Source organism: Corvus cornix, chromosome 17 (genome assembly GCF_000738735.6).
Source record: "Corvus cornix cornix isolate S_Up_H32 chromosome 17, ASM73873v5, whole genome shotgun sequence".
Classification (NCBI taxonomy): domain Eukaryota; kingdom Metazoa; phylum Chordata; class Aves; order Passeriformes; family Corvidae; genus Corvus; species Corvus cornix.
In genome coordinates, this window is record NC_046346.1 from 5,860,353 (window position 1) to 5,873,106 (window position 12,754).

The window sequence follows — 12,754 nt, forward strand, 5'->3', positions numbered from 1 at the left end:
CTGTTCCGAAGGCAGCAGTTCCTCAAGTGATCAGGTAGTGGGTACAGCAGGGTGGGAAATACAGGAGGAGAAAAGACCACATGGATGGAGGGGAAATGTCACAGATTCAGGAATAAAGGATTCCATTTCAACTTGGATCCTACTGCTAAGGTGTTCATGGTTGACTTCAGTTCTAGTTGCGCTGTGTGTGCTCTAGTAGCCATAGTTACTATTTTGTATATGAAGAAAGAAAATACTGTCATTCAGGTGATACTCAGGTACTGTAGGGGACTAATTTTTTAAAAAAATCAGATTTCCCCTGAAGTCTGGTGGGGGAAACAGCATAACTTGAGCTTAGATGGGCAGCTGGATTAGTAGGAATCCTCTGCTGGGTCAGAGGGTGTGAACTGAACTCTGGAAATGCTCTTGCTTTGCTCAAAAGGGGCATTGTTGGCACCTAGGGAGAGACCCTTGGGTGAATCCACATCCTGTAATATATTCCAACTCTTTGCTGCTTAAAAGGCAGAGTGGTTGTACATCTCATAATATGTGTTGAAGAGTGTTTTAATACTGGTGTTGCTTGGGGACTTGCAGGTGTTACCTGCAGAGATGCGGAAGATGAGGTGAAGGAGTAGATACCTGATTTACATGAAGTGGTGGTTATTTACAGCCATCCCAGGATTTGTTGTTAGCTGCAGGCACCCCAGGTGTGGTTATAAACTGCAGCTTTAGAAAAGTAGTATCCCCTTCCCATGCCAAGGGGATGTTATTCCCTGAAAGTACTGGCAAAGCAGTAATGGCCCATGATAAGACAAGTAACTCAGATTGTGTAACAAAGAACATCCTGGTAGAAGCTCTGAAGTGTTAAAAGAAGTGCTGAAAAACTTTTTTTGGGTGCAGTAGTCTTGAATTGGATTGATCCTGGCTATATTTTAGTAACTTTAGTTTCTGTGGACTTTCTGTTCTTCCTGAGTGGAGCCACTGAGAACACAGACCACATAATATCAGGGGAAATTAATAGTTCCTTATAAATCACAGCAGGCCTGTGTTGGGTCTGATGCTGCAGGTATAATGGGTGCTTTGTATAGCTATGGATGTCTTGTAGCATGTTTGCATTTTCCTAAATGGGTACATCTGTTCTTACTGAGGAGGTTGATGTTGCAGGGAAGGTGGGTGAGATGAAATATGTTCTGTAAGTGGAGTGGTTTGTCCGAATCCCTGAAACTGAGAGACTCTGGTTCAGTTCTGCCAAAACAAGATACAAGTGATAGACCTCTGCAGGTCTTAGCCTGGCTCCTGTTCAGGCTTCCTGCAGCTGAAATAAGGAAAACTTGAGGGGGAGATAACCATGGCGGGAAGGAAAGGGAAATAAGATAAAGAGATACGAGAAATGGTGAATGTCTAGGAAAAGAGGCAGTGGCTCACTGGCAAGAAGCTTTGTCTTGAAATCCCAAGAAGCTTTCCTTCAGGAAGTGATCACTTGATACCTGGGGGCTCCATTCACTCATCTTGCTCTTGACAGCTCACCATTTCACTGGCCCAGCTGCTCCTACCTCATTCCCCCTTTGCCACTTCCATTTGCCTGTAGACTCTCCTGATACTTGGCAGTGCACAGGCCCCATAGCAATGCTCACCTGGTTCAGTAAGCTAATGGAATGAACCAAAATCTCACTTCTCATTTTGCCTTGTGTTTTCTCTCTTCTCCCTTTTCCTTCCTTCTTTCTTCCTCCTTCCTGCTCTTTCTCTGCTTTGCTTTCTTCTTCCTCGTTGCTTCCTCCCACCCTTCCCCTGCCATGCAGAACGGGTCTCTTCACGCCTGACCTCGCTTTTGAAGCCATAGTGAAAAAGCAGGTGCAGAAGTTGAAGGAGCCAAGTCTGAAGTGTGTGGATATGGTAGTGAGTGAGCTCACATCCACCATCAGAAAGTGTAGCGAAAAGGTAAAGAAACAAAAAATCAAAGAAAGGTCAATGCCCACCCCCTTCCCACACACTTCCATGCTGTTTCTCCACACACACGCCTGGAACTCCAGCAAATCTCCAGAGAGAAAACTGATATAACGATGCATCTAAAGGAGAGCAGCAACCTGCAGGTGCAAGAGCAGTTTAAAGGCAGGCCAAGGGAAGTGGGTGACAACTGATGGGCTCTTTAGCTGAGCAGTGAGCTGGGACCCAGTGGGTTACTCTGGCATAACCTTTTCCTCTGTCCGTATCAGTGTGGATCAAACCCTTTGTAAGACCAGTTTGCTGTGCCATTGCCTGCACATTTGGAACTTCTTACTTGTTATTTCTGGGACCCCCTTAAATCCAGATACCCTAGAAAAAGATAAAAAGCCAGAAAAAGACCTCCCATCCCTGCAGCATTAGTGGTCTGCAGTGAATATTGACCAGTAGCATCTACAAAACAGCAGTTGATGAAAAATTTGAGGTGCAAGATGTTCTGCAAGAGACATTCAGAATTCCAAAAGGCTTTGAGAAAAGCTTTGCCAGGCATTACACTCTCTACATCATTTTCCTGCTGATTTCTCACTCCATGAACTATGCTCAGTGGGAAGTAGTGTGAGGCTTTTCCTTGCATGTGGTGAACCACAGGAGGTGAAGCCTGAGGGCAGCAGCAGGTGGAGAGTGGCAGGGAAGGTGTCAAATACTTATTGGAAGCTGGGGCACGAGTGGCTTTGATTCCCAGGCTGGTTCCCTCCAGGAGAGGGCACTACATGCCTCCTCAAAAAAAAAAGGCAGATGTGGCAATTGGTGTAAAACTTACCAGTGAGGGGCTAGAAACATGTGGCACAACAGAAGTGTGTTCTGGAAACTGAGTTGGAAAGGACTGTTTCATGGGCTATTTTAGGACTTGGGAATTACAGTTTCCTTCTTCCAGGGTTACAGCCAGACTCACCAGCATTTTGGTGAGCCCTGAATTGGGAAGGAAGGGAAGATAGGAATTGATATGAGTTCAGAGTGAGGGCAAAAGATGAGTTAAAAAGGTCTGGCTCACATTTGGAATGCAGAGCTCATCACCACCTCTGTAAGGACACATCTTTGACATGCCCCAAGCTCTGCCCAGTCTATTTCTTGAGGAGTCCTGGTGTTGCCAGGTTGTGGGGGCTGATGTGGTGAGGCAGAGTAACTCCTTCCCAGCCTATTTCTAATGCTGATTTTTTATTTTGATGGGTGTGATTGCTTGCACTGTGTTCTGTAACTGGCTGGTGACCTCTGCTCTGGTTGGGGAGAGAGAAGGATGATGATAAAAACCCCAAGTGTGTTGAATTCTAGTTTCTCTATTGGACCACGTCATTAGAGTGGCTGGATACTGACTTGCTCTGTGGATTTTTAATCCATGATGTGATGGATGACCCTGTGAGGATATGCCAAGATGATGCAACCTGGGTAATCCTATAAGGAAGGTGATAGTGACACTGTAGGAGACTAATGGCTATGGTTAAAGCCAGAGAGGCCAGGGAGACAGATGTTAGATGTAAAATAACTGCCTGAATGAAAACACGTATCAATAGTACTGGAAGATAAAAGGAAGACTTTAGTAATGCTTAAAGTCAAATGTCTGCATGTAGTGAGAAGGTTAATCTTGCCTGTACCTCGCTCTGAAAGAGGAGAAAGAAAGAAAAGGCCACTTAAGGATTGCAGCTGGACTAAGATGGGTTCTGATGGCATAAGGTAGTAACAGCACAGGGACATTAGTTAATTTGCAATATTTATTTGCATGTTATAGCTCTAACTGCTTGACATGGACGAGAGCATGTGCTATTAGGGGAAGCATCTGGAAAAGGCTATTTTAGGACTGATGCTAATTGTAAGGTAATACCCAGCCTGCCGTGTTGTGGACTGATGCTGCCTTTCAGATGACAAAAACCTTTAAACTCACCAGAAGTCCTGCAAGGCTTCTGGAAAGGAAGGCTGCTTGGGCTAACACCTCTTGAATTAGCTTAACAGTCCTGTAGCCTTGGTTTGTTGCTGTCCTGAACTGTTGTGTGTTATTGTTTATGTTCTCTCACAATTATTTCATTTCACCCCAGATGGTGAAGAAATCATTGTATGTGCAGCTGATAAAGCTGTGTAGATTGAATACTATGAGACTATCAAAGAACACAGAAGGTGACAAACCCATCTGTGTTCACAGAAGTACAGTTTTCTTGTATGAAAAGTTGACTATTTCTTGACTCTTAGACAAAGTTGAGGGCTGAAGAGGATGGCCATTAACAGCTGTCCTGTGACTGCCCTGATTCTGAGCTTCTTGCTATTGGAGAGTAGCTCCAAAAGCAGCAGAAAGCTGGTGTAAGCATGCTCCCTTACATTTAGGAGGATAATGTTCTAGCTAGTGTTTTTCCAAAAGCAGGAGCCTTCTGTGCCAGACTGCACTGCAGCGTCTCACAAGTGCAGGAAAGTCTTGCAAGTCAGCAGCCCTTCAGCTGAAGGTTGACCTTTGGTGTGCTGGCAAGGACTCCTAGAATCTGCAAAGAGGGGAACTAAGGAACATTGGGACAATTTGGTTTTCAAAGAGGGCTGTAAGCTTGTATTTTGATTAAACAGGAAAACGATGCTAAAACAGGATCAAACCTCACTTAGCTGGGACACGATCCCAGGCTGACAGACGTTACCCCTCGAAGGGTCGCCTGCTCTCCTGTCTTTCAGAGTTATGGCATTTCTGGGTGCTGTTTGTCCTGCTGGTGATAACTCCTTGCCCCTCTATACCCTGTTGCATGTTCCTTGGTGGTGTGACATCCTATGGCTTGTTTATCTCTTTCCTTGCCCACCCTTGCTGCTCCTGTGCATGCTTGGGGTCAGAAACTCCTGCATGGGGACCAATGCTGCCAATTTATTTTTGCACATGAATGTTGCTGGACAACCTTGTTTCTGAATAAACTACAACTTGTTTTGCACTTTGTGTGCATTTGAACTGGTTGGGACTGGGATGGTGTGGGGGGGTTTGAATGTGGTTTTTGTTTGACTGTGTTTGTTGGTTTTTTTTAATTTGAAGCAAAGAAGCTGAGACTTGCTTAAAGGTTTTCCAACTTCCTATTTTTCTGTTTGACATAACTTGCCCATCTATCCTTTGCCAACCCCCCAAGGAAAACAGGAAGCTTTCCCTGTCTGTTTCTGAAGCAACCAGCTGCCTGAACCAAAAGATCACGGAGAACACCCAGTTTTTGCTGTCAAGACAAGGTGGTACAGGGGAACTAATTCCACTTGTTTTTTCCTGCTTCTGTGGCCTTCAAAACCAAACCACACATTTAAAAATAGTGTCAAATCTGGTCCAAATTCCAGTTCTAGGCTATTGCAACTTGCTTGACTGCAGGGGGGCTTAAAGAATTTGAAACTGTTTGTAGGCAGATGTTAGGAATATTGGTGGTGGTTAGTGTGGGATCTGGCTTCCAGTAGTGATGCTGCACTTTTTGAGGCTATTCCTTGTAGCATGTTATAATTATGTATACAAAACAAAGGGCAAACTGGTTTCAGAAGAAGCCCTCATAAACTGGGGGAACAAAACAAATGCAGTACAGGTCATGAGCAAATGAGATTTTGTTTTTATGCACCCCCTTGAGCAGGTATAAAAGACTGATATTGGGAAATACTGTTTGCCATCATAGTCAAATTGGAGGTGATGCTAAAAAACCGCAGGGAAAATAGTTTCACAAGGAATAGGTGAAGTAGGGAAGAAAGGGCTGGATTCTGGATCTAGAGGATTAATTTTATTTGACTGTGTTGGGCTTGACCTGAAATGCAACAGTTGCTGCTGTAGGAATCACTAGAAATTTATGACTCTAGGCAAGAAGGCAGGTGCTGTGTGAAACCCAGAGGACTTTAAAGGTGCTGATTCTAGAAGTGTAACTCAGGTATTATCTCTGTAGATAATCTTGCTTTGAATCACAGCCACTAAAGTCCTTCTGCTTCTCAGTGTGGGCAGGAAAGTATTCACTCCTCAGTAACGTGGCAAAAAATGTGCTGTAGATGCAATGTGAACATAGATATGTAGTCCTGCCCCAACACAGTGGAGAACAGGTAGAAGCAGTTGGATGCCCAGAGCATGGTGTTTCTTGGAGACACGAACCCTTGAGCTGGTCAGATTCTTTGTCTCTGTTTGCAGATGTTGGAGAGAGACAAATGCTTTCACTTAGTCCCTCAGCAAACAGGGACTGAAATCCACTTCACTTCCTATATGACTTAACAGGTTGTAACAACAGGCCATTCATGTGCTTAGCCTACTACAGTGAAATGCTGAACAACCAGAGAAACTACTCACTTTAACAGGAAAAAGCCAACAAGCAAGAAGCAGTGCACTTATATCTGGGGTTTGCCAAAAGCCTCATGACAGGAAGAATGTGGTGAGTTTGGACCAGGTCTCTGGTGAGACACAATGGTTGCTGCAAAGGGCTTTTCTCTAAAGCCCAAAGCAAGCAGAAATTAGCTTTGCCCCCAACAGACCTCCAGGAACTTGGAAAAATCTGTCTGCAAGTCCAGCTTTCTAGATCTTCCCTCAAGAATATCTGATAGCAGGGCATATGTGTGCATGTGTACATGTGGGGGGCTGCAGCCCCCTTTTTACCTCCCTTTCCCATGTGCACGTGTTTCCTGTCTCCTGCAGCTCAGCCAGTACCCTCATCTGCGTGAGGAGATGGAGAGGATCGTCACCACCCACATCCGTGAGAGAGAAGGCAGGACCAAGGATCAGGTGGGGATCAGGAGTGTGTGTTGGGGGGGAAATTGGGTGGGGGACACCTTTTGAAGGTGTCTAAGTCAGAGGGGCCTGAGCCAAGTGGTGTCTGGCAGTAGAGGGGATCAGATGAACAATGTCCAGGGCTCTGTGTGCCCCTGTTAGCAGTGTCAGTCACTAACCTCTTACTCTGTGCCTCTCTTTGGCAGGTCATGCTTCTAATAGACATTGAGCTGGCTTACATGAACACAAACCATGAGGATTTCATTGGCTTTGCCAAGTAAGCATCCACTTCCTATTGCCTCCTCTTCTCCACATGTGTTTCCTGTGGCTCTGTCCTGTAGCTGCTCCAGTAGATGGGGTGCAGATGAAGCCCTGGTGCAGATGCTGTGATCCCAAGAATGGTGCAGCTTCTCAGTATTGTTTTTTCACTGACTCTGGATTGCAAGGCTGGGGAGGAGGCTAGAGATGCATGGAAGGGGGTGTTGCAGTATTAGATTTGTTTCAGAACAAAAAAACGCAGCAGCTATGGAGGGTTAGTGACCCAAATGAGGTTCATGTGGGAGCAAGAAGATGAGTAGTCCAGGCTGAGAGAGCAGATGGCAAAAGATTGAGTTATTAAGGCTTGGTAGCTAGTGGTGGGGGGCCCCAACTCACTGTAGCAGCTATCCAAAGGGAGGAGGATTCAGGTGATCAAGAAGAGCCTGAGAAGTTTTGAATGTCTCTGCTGTTGTTTACAGTGCTCAGCAGAGGAGCAGCCAGATGAGCAAGAAGAAGGCAGCTGGTAACCAGGTAGGCCAAGTTCCATCTCCTTCACTGCTGCAAGGAGGATGTGTTTGCTACCTGGAAGCTACCCAGGTGGACTGGATGCAGCACTGCTCTAAGTTGTTTTTTTGTGTTGCCTTTTTTTTTTTTTTAACCAAACTGTTGATAACTGGAGGATAGTGGTTTAGGCTCCCTGCAGTCAGGAAGAACTGAGCATCTGGCAGCAATGGAGGCAGCTTGATAATCAAGATCTGGTCTCGCTTTTCTGCTAGAAATCCCTATTAATGTTCTGTAAATTCCTGTTTGTTCAGCCCCTTTTCTAACTGTGCCAACTCTCCTGCCAAGGTGAGAGGTACAGAACACTAGGTCTGAAGGGTTACACAATTGTCCTTTCTAGTTGTCTTTCCCATGAGTGGTATCTACTTTCCAAAAAGAGATTTCGAGAGAATTCATGGACTCTTTTTCTGAAAAACTTCACTGGAAATACATAAATCTCTGTACAGGTAGATGGAGGGTGATGATAGCCATATGGTTGCAGTGGGTATGTATGAGAACACACCCATGGGAGAAGACAGCAGTGGAGGGGAGGACTTCCCTTAATCCTTCAGGAACTGTGAGGAGTATACACAGAATTAAAAAGAGACTAATGACACTTTGTCCCAGATTTGCTGGGGACGTGGCAAGGCCATCTTGGCTAGAAGATCTTGGAAACAAAGCCTTACAAGCAACTTCATAGAGAATGGAAGCAAATGCTTTTGCTTAGTCTTTTAAAAAGACATTCACTCCTGACATGACATCCATCCTCTTCATAACAAAATGTTTGGCTACCTCTCCCTGGACATGACATTGCGGACTGTTTCAGATTGTTGGCAGGCAGGTGTTCTCAGCAGGTTGGGCTGGCTAGCCAGCCGTTTTGGAGCAGCTGTAGGGAATCCCATCCTCTGCAGTCCTTTACAGTAGAGCTGAGTGTAGAAGAGTGCAAAGGGTAGACTCTGGATCTACCTGTAAAGTGCTTTCACTTTCCTGTTAGCAGATTTATTTTGGGATGGGGTTGCTTGTGTTAACACCTGGGGTGAAAGATTTGCTACCAGCCTCCAATTTATTTTATTTTTGAGCCTCTCTTCTCCTGCTCCAACTTTCCTAGTAACAATCTCTCCTCTCTTTGCTCCTCTCCTGCTCTCTGCTCTGCTGCTGTTGCTATGGTTCCCCTTTGCAGGATGAGATCCTGGTGAGTAGAAGGCCACTCAGCAGGGTGTGCTAATGAACATTAATGTTGCATCTGGGAATGCAAAACCAAGGCATAAACACATTATTCCCTCTGCTGCTGAATGAGGAGAGGAGGGCAGCTGGCATTAGACACAGATGAAGCAGAAGCGAGGTGGAAAGGTAGTATGTTGAGGAAAAATTCAGAGCTGCGGGTACATCTTTTGAGTGGGTGGAGATAAAAAGCAGCAATCCGAGGATGTGTAGTTCTGTTCCACTGCCCTCTCCTGTCCACAGGGAGAGTAGGACTAGCCTGAGCTTAGAAGGCAGGAGATGAAGACCCGAGGCTCCTAGGTTTGCCTTTACAGAGTAAATTGCCAATTGAAATGATCCTGTACCTCCAGGGCAGGTAACCAGGTAGGCCAACGGGGTAGATGGCTCACACAATGCAACCTGCTAATACACTGTGCAGTCTTATGGTTTTTCAATGCCAGGAAGTTTTCAGCAAGCATATCTGTATAACAAGGTACACACATAATGCACACAGATGTTTTTGGGTGTGAATAGTGCAGTAATAGGTATAAAAGCTAATGCCTTTATGTGGATACATACCTGCCTTTGATTAAGTGGTTCTAAACCACCACTCAGTGAATAGAGTCCCCTAGAGAGTAATAGCCTGGCTTCTTTACAGACTAAACTTCTAGGAACTTGTCTTGCTCTAGATTAATATGACTGCCCAAATACCTGGGCATGCTGAAGTCCAGGATACTAATTCCAGATGCACCATTTTGTTCTGTTATCCTTAGTGACTCCTTTTACTAAACTCAGTTCTTTCCGGGGTGCTTGGCCGTGTCCTGAACTGGTTCTCCCTACCCTGAGTTGAGTGAAGCACTCCACACTTGCAGTGTGCTGAAAGGTGTGCTGGTGTCCTGGTTTTCTCTAGGCATGGCCTTTTCTGGGTGTTTTACTGTGATTTGGTGCTTGTAGATTGTGCCAATGTCCAAGGCACTCCTGATGTAGTTCTTTCTGTATCTTTCTTCTTGGCAGAGGGTATAATGCACAGCACTGCCAGGTTCCTTCCTGCCTCCTTTTTATGGACCTTCACTGGCCAGTTGAATGGGGGGCTCTTCTGGCAGCAGCAGAGAGCACCATGTTCCTTGTCTTTCCATACTGCTCTGTGTGTGGGGATACCCTTGGATCCCTCCTCTGTCACCTAAGGCCAGGGATGATTGTCCTTGTTAATGCTTACGGCTTCCACCCCCTCAGGTGATCCGCAAGGGCTGGCTCACCATCAACAACATTGGGATCATGAAGGGTGGCTCCAAGGAGTATTGGTTTGTCCTGACAGCGGAGAACCTCTCCTGGTACAAAGATGATGAGGTGAGTAGCTCAACTCTGCTGCTTGAGTCTCAGGCATCTGATGAGGACAAGCCCTTCAGATCACTTGGTGTTACAGATGTATCTTCTGAATGCTGTCTGCAGCTTGTGACAAGCTGAAACTGTCCTTGGGCCAGGATCCCCATGGCCTCAGTACTGCTGAGCATTTCTGAATTGATGTGAATGTGGCTTGTTTGACGCACAAGGAGTAATATTTATGCTTGAAGTTCTGGCTCAGTGGAAAGTTGACAGGCACTTGGAATGAATTTGACCTTTATTCATTTTGCTGTGGCAGCTGTGATCATCAAGGGTGTGATGGGTTAGTTCCAAAGTTTGGACTTCTAGGCATTTGTGGGGCAGCAGTGAGTTTTCTGAAGGCACATGGCAGATGATTTCATGCATCTCCTGGTTACAAGAAAAAAGCTTTCTCAGAGGAAGACAACAGGAGCTGTGGACCTGATGCTCTAGCTCAGGTGCTGGCTCCTTCTGACTTCGAATAAATAATCTCTCTCAGGTCCAGCTCTTAAACATGCAAAGTGGGAATGTCTTTTTACTGTTTCTATATTGAACATGCCAGTGAATGTTGTTATATTTAAAATCGTATGAGTCGTAAATGGTTAGAGTTCTGCTGATCAAGTACAGTGATGTGTGGAGTATCACTGTTAGGACATGGACCTACTCTGTAGAGTTGCTTGATAATCTTGAATATTAGCAATTCTGGCAACATGCTGTGATGTGTTTCTGCTTCAGTGGGAATTGTTATAAGCAGACAGAATCATTCCAGCTGAAATCACTGTCAACAGCGTCTTACTTCCTATGCAAGATAAAGGTAGATAATTGTCCTTTTTGATTACTTTGAAAAGAGGGAGAATAGCTGGATGGTTCTGGTAAGAACATGATTGAAAGGTTTGGTCCCCTCGATGTGCTGGGAGATGAAAAATGTCTGGTATGATGTAGTCATAAACTCTGAGTTGATCAGGGTTTCTGACTGCAAATGAAGAAACTGCTCTGCCTCTTATTGTGGTTTGTGTCCCTCGTGTTCTGAGGCACTCAGTATTGTGTCTGGAAGCTGCAGTCAGGCCTGGCTTCTTGTCTAGTTGCTATCAGTAGGCCTGTTTACTTCTCAGCAGGTAGAAATGGTGACAAATACAGTGATGGATCAGCCTCTAAATATTGCTTTCTGTATGGAGATGGCTGCTGTGCTGCTATGGATGAGCAGGCAGCAATTTCCTAATTGAAGAACCAGACATTGAAATGGCTTTCACTAAATCAGTGTCTCTCTGCTGTAAGACCCTTACCCTTTGTGTTCAGAGTTGCTTGGGGAAGCTTCCCTCTACTCTGGGCTTCATATGCAGGTCGAGTGGTTATAAACATCAAGTAGTTTAATCAAAGCCAGCTGCTACATCTGTATTACAGAGATGATCAGAATTCCCTGTTCTTCCCCCAGGGAGTGGGAGGGAGGGCAGGCTGCAGTGGGGATGTATAAACTGTTGATAGATTCCAGTTGCCTGGGATGGGGATTGGACCTCCCTCCCCTCCTGAGGGAGGGCAGCCTTGGGGGTCGATAGCAACTGGAGGTCTGCACCATTTCCCTTCTGCAGAGCTGCCTAATGAAAACAGTTCCCTGCCAGTCCCCATCCCTTAAACACAGAAACCAGCACTGATGAGGTCTGAGCTGCCTCTGAGAAAGGAGCCTTTGTTTTCAACTGAGTGGGAGCAGGGGGGAAAGGGAAGTGTGTGTTTTATTTGCTTCCTCCCCAAGTTCAACTCCTTGATCACTGGCTGTTGTGAGGGAGAAAGGAAGCAACGTCTGCCTGGACTCAAATATTGAGTCAGGCTAAAAGTTGGTGCATTTGATGGGCAGCTGGGAGAGCCTTGAGCATGGGGATTCCCATCCCAAACCTCAGTACTGCATGGAGCTGACTCAATGCCCGAGAGCTGCTCACAGTGCATGGTCCCCTGTCAGACGGGATCTTTGCATGTCTGTTCCAGAGCTCTCCTTCTCCACCAGTTCAGGAGAACTCATGTCCTCTTCAGCTCCTGAAACAATCTCATGTTTTTTTAAAGGTTGTACACAGTTGTCTTTCTTTGCTTCAGCTCTGGAAGGAAGCGGGAGGCTGTGTCTGCCCCACCCTGCACTTTTGTGGGCTCTCTTGTCCCAGTTCCCCTGTGCCCTGGCTGCTTTCCAGAGGGAAAAAGGAGGAAGCTGAATCTGCCTTTTGAGGATGGAAGTGCTGGTGGCAGAGCTGTGGGTGCTGATGGGAGAAGGAGCAGGGTGAGGTGGTGTGTGGTGGGGTGAGGGTGAAGGCTAGGCCAGCACCTCTGGGGCCAGGAGGATTGGGGATACCGCCTCTCCCTGCCCTGTCCCACAAGCCAGGACCCAGAGTCTGTGGAATGAAGACATCTGGACCCCATTAGTGAAATACCAGTCTTTCCGCAGCACTGGCTTGTTTTTTCTCTGCCTGTGAAGAAAGGAACTGAAGCTTAAAATGTCTTAAAGGGCCCAGCATTACATGTTAGTGGGGATATATGGCTGTGGATGCTCTGGAGGGGCCTGAAGGAGTGTGCTGGGGAATGGGAGGGGAAGGAAAGAGTGGGCCAGGCGGGGGTGGAAAGTTGGCTCCCCACTCTGCCTTGCTGCCAAGAGCATGTGTGTGTGCTCCTGGGCTCTCTGTTTTTCTTCCTGTCTCCCTTCAATGAGTCGAACACTGGCCCCATGGAGAGTGGCCCCACAGAAAGCTTGGCCTCCCAAGACCTGGCGACCCT

The 12,754-nt window shown here is 46.2% G+C and overlaps 1 protein-coding gene across 18 annotated transcripts in view; it reads left to right on the top strand.

Moving 5' to 3' along the window:
• DNM1 (dynamin 1) overlaps nt 1-12,754 on the top strand; it is a 66,370-nt gene that overhangs the window by 32,081 nt on the left and 21,535 nt on the right. For 12 of the 18 annotated variants that reach the window (XR_005603260.1, XR_005603257.1, XR_005603259.1 and 9 more), the window contains exons 11-15: nt 6,575-6,661; nt 6,853-6,923; nt 7,384-7,435; nt 8,625-8,636; nt 9,878-9,991. Coding sequence is in view for 12 of the 18 variants with exons in the window: in XM_039561772.1 (XP_039417706.1) it covers nt 6,575-6,661; nt 6,853-6,923; nt 7,384-7,435; nt 8,625-8,636; nt 9,878-9,991 (336 nt within the window). In the remaining 6 variants the exon portion in view is untranslated. Of the gene's footprint in view, nt 1-1,778; nt 1,918-6,574; nt 6,662-6,852; nt 6,924-7,383; nt 7,436-8,624; nt 8,637-9,877; nt 9,992-12,754 lie in introns of all 18 variants that reach the window. The other 6 variants (XM_039561765.1, XM_039561771.1, XM_039561762.1 and 3 more) reach the window with 3 other exon arrangements.